Here is a 10,234-nt window from a genome sequence, read left to right as displayed (position 1 = left end):
AGTTCCCTGGTCAATGGTTCATTGAAAATGCCACTGGAAATGACATCCAGATCACTTCGAAGTATAAAAACCAATTTAAGTATAAAGATTGAAGACATACAAGTATAAAACCACCAGCAAGATCTGGAAGTCTGTGTTTGTAGAAATCAGCGCAGGAAACCACAGAAAGAATTTTATATTGATGAAGTACTCAGTACTACTGTGTGTGTTTCTTCCGATAACAAAAATTACCTAATTTTTTATAATTATTTATTACTGTAAGAGGGTAATTTGTAGATTTATTACGTGCCGTTATCAAAATAGCAAAAGGCTAGAGGTGGATGAATGAAACACTTAAATACATTGCTGTTCGTAGCTTAGAATTTCAAAAATATTTAATAAAGCTCTTTTACACTTATTGCCTTAGAATTTCTTTTAATAACGCCAATTTCTTGAGCTTCAGCATTTTAGTCACAAAGCTAACTGTGTCTTCTAAGATGGTATATTTTCGATGGTCAGTTCTTCTACACCCAATAGACCGCTTGTGTACAAGTCATCCAAAGGTAAGTCCTTTACTACACTTATGAAATCGTCAACGGCGCAGGCGTACGAGTAGCCATTCATGAGGTTTTCCTTGTCCCAGCTAACCCACTTAATACGATTACCCACGTCTTTGCAGATCACATAGTCTTTCTTGATCTCCTCCAATGTTACATGCGGGTTGTTGACACCTATTAAAACAATGCCATTGCGGGACTTACGATCGATGACAACGCGGAAATATATTTTTGGCACTGGGATCAGACCGTTATTGTTCTCGTCAAAGTCCAGGTATAACTCGCGTTGTACGCCATTAACATCTGGGAGCGTGGAGACACCCCAAATGCCGGTATAACAGTCCAAATCTAATGCTTGATCGCTTGCATAGCGACGCACACTGTCCTCCACACGTTCCCAATTGCGGCCGTTGAACATCTGCCACTGCGGCGCCGCATTCACGAAGAAGAATGTCGCTTTTTGGGGTGCGCCAAAAATAAAGTCCACCTTGGCGGCCATGTGACCGCGCGCCAAGTACACATCGATGGTGTCATTGAAGAAAGGCGATGCATCCATGCCGAGGATTTTACTGATGGTATTATTTTGTTCTACCTTCGTGTAGAGATTATTCACATTTTTGCCAGCATAAAAGTCACCGGTTATGAAGCTGGGACGTGTGACGCCATGCTGATAGCCGGCACTAGAGGGATTAAGCTTGTGATGAACGTAACGGGTTACCTCGTTCACTTCATCGTGGCAAACATCCATGATTTGTAAAAATCCCGAGGTGAGCACGAAGCCAACTTCCACGAGATCTGTGCCGCCATTGCAGGGGCGTCCAGTGCGACGTGCCGTATATGCTGGCCAACTGGTGCAGCTAAAATCGGAGAATGGATGAATCACACCATCGACAAGGAAGTACTGCTTTTGCAGACACTGTGCTGTGACTTTAGTAAGATTGCTAAACGGCGCTATGAAAGACTTGTCGCAGTACATGTCGATGTAGGCGCCGTTAGATAATTCGACCACACCTGCAGGATTCGGCACTAGCCATTCCAGTTGGTTTTGTGGTGTGAAGATCGGAGCTGGATCATTGAGATCACCATTCACATCGAATGCGCAGTCACCGCGCACCACGACACCTCCACCAATCTCTGGTGGTGGCGTTGTGCTGCTGAATGGGCCGTCCGTGGTGACGTCGGTAGTTTCATCTGTTACGTCGGTAGTTCCATCAGTTACGTTTATGTATGGAGGTGTGGGGTATGTATCAGCCGTGGATAATGTTGGATATGGTGTGCGGGGTCCATCATTCTCAGTATTGGCAAGTAAGCTTTTCACTACGGTCTCTTTTGAGTGCAGTATGCCTGCCTTCACAACTGCTAATAAGCAAGCTAGCACTAGCACAAGCTTCACTGCTTTTCCGCCCGAATACATTTCGACCGTTCGCGTTAAACTGTTAAAGCCTTGAGAACTATTTGGTATTTAAATAATTGTAGACCATCGAAGTTTGGCACGGAAATCTAATCAAGTTTAGACGAATGTGCCTTCGTAATCGTTGATAACCCATAATCCACCGCAACTGATAAGTTAAGGCGTTTCTGGTATATTTTTTGAATTTTAGGTTACAAATTATTCGTTACTTCACTGAGATTTTATTACCATCGATTAGTGGCATACGATTTATTTTGCACTTCAGAATTACTATATTAAGTTACTGGAAGTTTGTGTTTTGACTGGCAGCGCAATAAATAATTAAAAATATATTTTATTACCTTTCTACATAGAGTCTTACTAAGAGAATTGTGAAAACTTTAAATATTGGAGGGTTACTATGCCCGAATTCAGATTGGGAACTCCGCTTCCGGGGTTACCGTACTTTTTATGAAACGAAAAGAAGTTCTTATATGGATGCTTTTGGTGTACTGGGTAAAAGCAAGTTCAATATATTGTATTATATTCTTTCGATTGTTGTAATGAAATGAAGATGAACAGTTGTTTAGTGGCCGAAAATGAGTCTGACGTTGAACTACCCTAAACCTCCTATACTACAAATAATGATACATAACGGACTGGAGCAATGGTCATCCGACAAACACTGTTAACACTTGGACAACAGTGGCGCTCTTATCTGTGTTTGTAGTCGAATACTTTCTGATATCTTTATGTGTTTCATCTATCGATAGCCTCTGGTTATTCTTAAAATAATTTTTATGTTTTCTCGTTATTTTATTTGCTACGAATGATTTATTGAGCGGCCGGCAGTCCAGTTTTTGGCTGTGCACGTGCTCAGATCTCATTAAATTACAGATAAAAAGAAACGGCACCTGAGTCATGTACGGTAGTAAAAACACATAAAGGTATAAAATAACACGTGTTTAGAAAATATCAACCTTGATAAAAAAGAATTCAATAGAAGGGTAGCAAAAAGTGAGGCTATTTTCAACTTCGTGACTGTGATTTGTGAATAAGCAAGAGATTATGATATTTAGGCGTATAATGGAAGTGGGTGGATTGATTACCTGATAAATTACATCATTTATAAGCACAACTGTATATGTATGTATGTGTTTGGTTGTATATATAAGCGACTATATTTCACATACTGTTGTTGGTGTAGCTTGATTACGCAAATTTAAAGACAGCAAATAAGGAAAGGCTAAGTGCGGCTGCAACCGAACATTTTATACCCCTGCGACTTGCAAGAATCAAAGCCAGGGACTCGAAAAAGCTATATTTTGCATTAAAAAATACTGTTTTAATTGTTTGAAAATTTTGTATAAATATATCTCATACATATGTATTTAAAAAATTCCAGTAAAGTTCTTTGAAACAAAAATTTTAATATTTTTCGAGCTAGATGCGATCACCGACGACGCCAAACAAAAAGGTCCTTCATTACAGCAGTAAATCCGCCTTTCTCCGTGAATGAAACATAAAGTAAAATTATCTACTAGAAGCTACTGTCCGTATAATGAACTACGAACGAAAAAGCTTCGGAAATTTAATTGAAAAATTTGGAATTTTAATCAATCTTTTGGCATATCAAGATTAGCTTATGGGCTACACTTTAGCCTTCTAAAACAATTTAAGCTATTAATATAAAATTTTAGTAGTATGTATGTTGTTTTTAAAAGTATAGCCTAACGATATATGAAAAATTCAATTTTTTTAAATTTCACATTAGGTGTGCTTTAAATAACTCATACACTGACCGACATATACGGCAAAAGGTTTGTTAGGAAAACCCAAGTTTTTCTATTTTTACCAATACCACAACTATTAACAAGCCGCATAATAAAAAATTAATGATTTATAGTAAAGTCAGCCGGAAGTTCGAAAATTCTGATATAAGTTATATGGGGGCTAGGTCAAGTATCCGCTCAAATTTATCTATTTTTGACACAAAGATACACTATTATGAGTAAAATATGCTCTCTCATTTTTATTGAGATAACTCACATATTGGCCGATATATGCGGTACAAAGTCATCGGAAGTTCGAAAATCTTTATATTACGTTTATGCGGGCTAGGAGTAGTATTGGCCGGATTCAACCAATTTTTGACATGAAAACAAACTGTTGATATACATAGAAGGATTATCCTTGAAAATCAATTATATATCTCACACATTGACCGATATTTTCGGTAAAAGGTCAACTATAGGTATGGGTCCAAATATTCGGTACCCAGGGCCTTGAACAGTTTTTGTTGGAATTGGACAATTTTTGGATATAAGGCGGCGTATTTTAAAGACTCTATTCGTCCAAGGATTTATCCCGTATATTAATTACTTCTTGATTTGTGCACTCGAGTGGTAAGAATCAGATGGAATTTACAATTGTGTTATATTGAAAGTATGTGTGGTTGTTGTCGGACTTCATCAGTTTTCACACTGTAACATAAAGATGTCAGAGCACTTCCATGTACCAAATTTGGCAGAAAATTGTAGAGTGAATTCTTAGATATGTGATTTTCTAAAAGTAAGCGGTGACATGTCCGTCGTCCGATTTTGACCCCGGCTCCATTAAAGGCCCGTCATACCATCTCGCTTTTAGTAGTTTTTAACAGTTATATTGGGGTAAGTGCGGAATCGCATATTTTCAAATAAACAGACGGACGGACATAGCTAAACCGAATCAGCTCGTCATGCTGATATACTTGTACATTTTAGAGCCTCCGACGTTTGTGTAACAAACTTCGTGGTAAACTTAATATACTCTGTTCACGGTGTTAATAGTACATTTTAGTGTAGTGTGCTAGCCAACATATTGCGGTCTTACAAATTTTCCTCCTTTCATTTTTTGCATTTATTGCGCCGTTGCTGCCACTTGTGGCGTGCAGAGTCTTCATGTTGTTTGAGCTTTCATGTTGTTTATTTTTTGTACACAAGCAGACGTCGCTTTTCTAGTTTTTGCAGTGGCTTATGTTGTGTATTGTTAACTTACAAATGTCTTTCGAAAGACAGCTTGATAAACTGCCACCAGACGAAACCCCATTCGCTGTCCGCTTTATATTAGCACAAAAAATGCCAAGCTTCTCTTCTTCTTGTTGGATTAGTACTTACAACGAAAGCAACGACCCCATCCGCCAACCTTCATACCTCCACCGACAGTTTAAATCCGTTGGACTGCACTTCATTCCGCTTCGTTTTTCTCCGCTGATATATTGGTCAGCTAAAGAGTAGCATATTTTTTGGCGGACACAATCGAATTTTTTTCTGGAGACTTTCTAGCTAATTCTTGAATAAATATACATATGTACGTGACACTTTAGAATTTTATGTATGTGTATATATATATTAAGCCAATTTGTGGCGAATTTGCTTTGAACTAGGGAAAATTAAGTCTTTAATCTCACAATTTACCTAACCGTTTTGAAAGTGAAACTTTGTTTTTCGAGGAATCCACATGAGTCAGACAGACCGACGTATAGTCACTGTATTGGGTGATCAGAAACTAACTTACCACTGTCGTAATAGAGCTTTCGTATGGGATGATGGTTACTGTCTGCTTGATCGGACTGGATTTTCGTGATTCGATTTTTGTTCGTGGAAAAGATCTGGCGTTTCTTCAATGGCGATCGTCAAAATACCTTTAACAAGTTTAAAGGTGATTGCATGCCGGTTTTTGATAAGCCACGTTCAAGTTTTTCACGGCTACCAAGAAAGATAACACGACAAAACGAACCACGTCGGCAGTTTCCGTAACAGATCGCCGATTGTAGATATGCAAGATATGAGGTAGCGACAGTACGCTTCTCAAAAGGCTTTTGAATGTATTATCAAATATAAAAAGCGACAATTTAATCTTTTAGATGTTAGGTTAAGTTAGACAAATATGATGATTGCTCGTGAGACCACAAAAAATTCCAGTTGGACTGCTAAAAACGGTGGCAGCCAGTGCTTACTGAGCTCGCGTGAAGTCCATAGTTCCAGCTCTGCTACCTGAGTGAATGTACACTTCCCTATAAGAAGCTACATTTCGACGAAGTACATCTGCTGTTACCTTGATGGCTGCCACCTCTGCTTGTAAGACACTAAAGAGGTCTGGCAAGAGTTGATTGAGAGCCCCGGGCAAAAGACAACCCATTCAACATTCTTTCTGAGCTTCGATCCATTTTTGAAAAAGTTCACTGTTCGAATCCGCTCCACTGGCATATCTCGCGAAGGTATGTGCGTGGAGAAGATGCCATTATGCGTGGATACAAGTTATCAGGCATGCAGTCGAAATGTCCAGTTTCCTGGAGTCTGATAGAAAACTTCACAGCAATTAATTTGCCGGCAATGTCCACGGGTGCTATATTATAAATGACATTAAGTGCCATCGTTGGAGTTGTACGTAGTACACTACTGATGCCAATGAGAGCCACTCGTTGATTCTCTTCAGCGAGTGTGGGTTTACTGAGCATCCTATGCCACACAAATCCCCATAGAACAATATTGGCTTAACTACTTTTTCACAAAGCCAAGACATAGCTTTTGGTGGTAGACCTATCCGCTTCCCGATATAAAGCTTACAACAATATAAGACAACCGAAGTCTACCTTATTCTCCCCTCAACATTGGGCTTCCGTGACAGCTTTCTATTGAGAACGAGGCTCAAGTAATTCAAGGACAGGGTGAATGGAACGGAATTAAATTAATTCAGTTTTACTTCGATTGACAGCTATGTCGCGCTTTTTGCTGCCCAGCAAAACACCACATTGAGGTAACCTTGTGTTAATTCGTAAACGGTATCCAGGATTTTTCTTTAACCATGAGAGCTATGCAGATGAGCATAGGCTATCACCCGACAGCCTCGCCCTTTAGATCTTTCAATTACCACTGAAATTTGCCTATTGCTCCCTCAATGTACCGACTCTATCTTTTTGTTGAAAGAGAACTAAAAATACTATATATCGAGTTAATAGCTACTAACTGTATATTACTACATATTCGTATGCCTAGAACGATTTTGTTTGCGACGAGTTTGATAATTGTCGCCAAAGATGTCCAACCAAACTTTTTTCATCGTTCAACCAAATTAGTATCGCTTCTGCGTTAGTATTGAGTATTGAGATAATATACACATTGTCTTCGAAATGAATGTCATTACGGGTGTTAGTATTCAGTGGATTTTTGGGGTTCTAACGTAGAAGGGTCCATTATAACCACATTAGTGGTCACCCATCATCATTTCCTGTGTGTCTCTGTGGAGCATATGGCTTCACTGACCGCACTGCTTCAGCCCAACTAAGTAGTCTCACTGTAGTAGTTTCACTGTATTTTATATGTTAACGGACATATTGACCTTGTTTCAGATTAAACGCGGTAGAATAACTTGCGAATTGAAGTTAATTCAAAACATCCAGTGGTATTGTGTGTATAAAGGAACTCAGTCAGTCCACTCACTTAACATATCGATCCTTAGTCACGCAAATGTTAAAATAACTTTCAACACATAGTTAACAGTGCAACGAATATTCGTACAAGGGAGAATTCACACTCTACCTGCCTCTTTTTTAAGCCTTACTCTTAACCAATCTAACCTAAATTCTGAAATTAGATAAACAAAATGTTAAACGTGTCCGTATCGAAAGTGTGTTACGTTCCTATAATCTTAAAACCGCTCGCAGTTAAGACAAAAACTGACGTAGTAATTGATTGAATGAGCTCTAGAGCTTTGTTGGGATTAGTTGGTTTCATCGCGCTGGAATTGCTTATGAAGTTGCAATTAAAAATCTTACGAATCATTCATTGGAGCGCGGTAAGGAGTATACCATAAATGAAGGGAAACGCTCGGCCATCATCTGCTGTTATATGCTATCCCAGTTGCTTAATATCGGATCAAAAATATGGGTAAGAAAACAAAGTGAACAATTTTCACCGAACGTGATCTGTGGTTCAGCAGCAATTCCTCTTAGAATCACTTAGGCATTAGAGCCCAATTAAATTGCTCTATAATTAGATATTTTAATTGCTTAATTATAAATGCATTCAAAACATATTTGCCAAGCAACTCAATTTCGCTCGTTATTAATAAAAAATAATTAACTGGCAAGTCTTCAAAATTTCAAATTCCCAATCACCACATTTACCGGAAAAGCATTCGCCCGTACCGTTAGAGTGTAAGTTCGCGCGTTTGTGTGGCTTTTGAGCGCTAATTGAATCATCTACTCGTTGTGCGGCCTTGCCACAGACGCAGAAGCAATGATTGATGATAATGTGCTAATTACAAACATAATATATTCTCCCAGGATGGGGTGCCACGAAACACAACAATAACAATGAGAAAGCACAATAAATATAATCAAAAGCGGCAAGAAGCGGAATATGAAGTATTCCATGAAATTCTTGCAACAGTGCTGCTTTGTGGAGGAGTACAATGTACCATTCATGCAACCAAGTCATCAGCACTTGGAAATTTATTCATTTACTGAGAGTGCTCGAGAAAATCGGTTTCTGCCAGCAGCAAAGACCGAAATTAAATTATCGCAACTAATAAGCGGCGAGTAATTTAAAATGCTTCCCTGTTTTGCATACCAAATACCAACACACAAACACACGCCCACGTCAAAACTACACCCTGTGGCAACTCTAGAATGCGCCAAAGCTAATTACGCACGCACACAATGCATAAATATATTAACGGTTCTTTCTTGGTTTTCGGTAAAATTTAATTCTGTTTTTGTCTGCTGCTTCATGGAGAAATCTCGCTTCGAGTTACAGCAAAAGTTGTCTGTCTGCCACAGACTATTTCACTACTTGACTACTCGACTGTGACAGCCGTTCCTTCATATTCGATTGCGCCGTCTGAAAATGAAATTGTTTTGCTTTCTTCTTTCGCTCCGCTTGAGTGGATGTGTGGAATGCGTTAGAAATTTTGGCGCGTAAATTAAAATTGTGGAAAATAGCGAAGAAAATTTTATGGCATCTAATCCCCGATGTGTGCTTAGTTTTAGCGCTATTTTAACTGCAAATTATTACACCAACACTTAACTGAATTCATTTAAGCAGCCGAATAGCGAACAACACGTATATTGTAGAAATCCAGTAGGAAATGTATGACGGCGTGTAGCTTTCGTAGACTTCGAGACAGACGTTGTTGGTGTTAATGCCAGTTTCAAGATGGACAAAATTATCTACGAAGTCGCGAGTGCGACGACTGTTTGCTTGATGAGAGGAGATAGGATCTTACCCTCGTTCATTACCAGACCCATTTACTTCGCTTCTTTGTCCAACCGCTATAATACAAAACTAACGGCCCGGTTGTTATGCCTAATGATATTGAAGTCAACACCGTAAATTTTAATCCTTAATACATTTGGCTGCCCAGAGGATACTTGGTCTAAGACCGGAAGTCGTGAGCTGCTTGAGCCATATGTAAAATAATCGTTTTTGCTCACTCCCAAGTGCGTGCATTTCTACCATCCTAATCTCAGTTAGCTTTCCATAAAGTAATCTAAAAACTGCTTTCCGGTAATCGTTTAACCTTCATGCTTGTTTTCAGAAACCTTAGAAGGCGAAAGGTCTTCATGCATTCATTCAAAATTATTCTTCTAGCATGCCATAGGCTTTTGTGGAAGCAGAAGAGGACAGCACGAGTTTTCTCAATATTTTAAATGCTGAAATTTAAATTTATCGGAGACTCTAATCCAAATATTAGTAATTTGATTATTTGTTGCATTTATAACTGTAAAAAATGTTTTTCTTCACTTCGTTCTAAGTTTGTTTCAATCGTTCTCTTTATACCCTGAACGGGATATATTAAGCTTGTAACACCAGGGAAATTATGTTATTTGCTCTCCCAAATTTTATTTTTTTTAGAGAACCGCGTACGGAAAGGCTCACTAACCTGAATGGTTCAAATTCTCGGGAAATTGCTGAGAAAAAGTAGTTATTCCATCACTTTAATAACTGATTAGAAGATTCCTGATATTGTGTGATAACAAATAGTAAGTTCCGTTATAAAAACAATTGTAACCTCGTTCCATCTTTCAGAGATTTCGCGCGGGCTCTTGGCTGCACTCGAAAAATAAGTCCGCATGAATGTGTGTGTGTGTGTCACTGAGTTTGCGAGCGATTTTATATTTTGGCTAAACGAATGGCACGCGTTAATTGCTTAAGTATTCATGCAATGTTTTCAACACTTTCATTAAGAGTGACTACAATCGCTTCACAAGTTGTTACTGCTTCATCCAAGCATGGAAGGGGGTAATAAATATCTTAGGAAATCTTAA

General features: G+C 38.7%; 1 protein-coding gene across 1 annotated transcript; it reads right to left on the bottom strand.

Moving 5' to 3' along the window:
* Window positions 1-338: 338 nt before the first annotated feature.
* Window positions 339-1,966, bottom strand: LOC126762321 (uncharacterized). The gene has a single exon (XM_050479015.1). It carries the CDS (start codon window positions 1,948-1,950, stop codon window positions 472-474), a length of 1,479 nt encoding a protein of 492 aa, XP_050334972.1. The 5' UTR covers window positions 1,951-1,966; the 3' UTR covers window positions 339-471.
* Between the last annotated feature and the right edge of the window lie 8,268 nt (window positions 1,967-10,234).

This window comes from Bactrocera neohumeralis, chromosome 6, assembly GCF_024586455.1.
Source record: "Bactrocera neohumeralis isolate Rockhampton chromosome 6, APGP_CSIRO_Bneo_wtdbg2-racon-allhic-juicebox.fasta_v2, whole genome shotgun sequence".
NCBI lineage: Eukaryota > Metazoa > Arthropoda > Insecta > Diptera > Tephritidae > Bactrocera > Bactrocera neohumeralis.
Note: the sequence above shows the minus strand (reverse complement) of the source record. Positions and strands in the feature narration are given on the sequence as shown.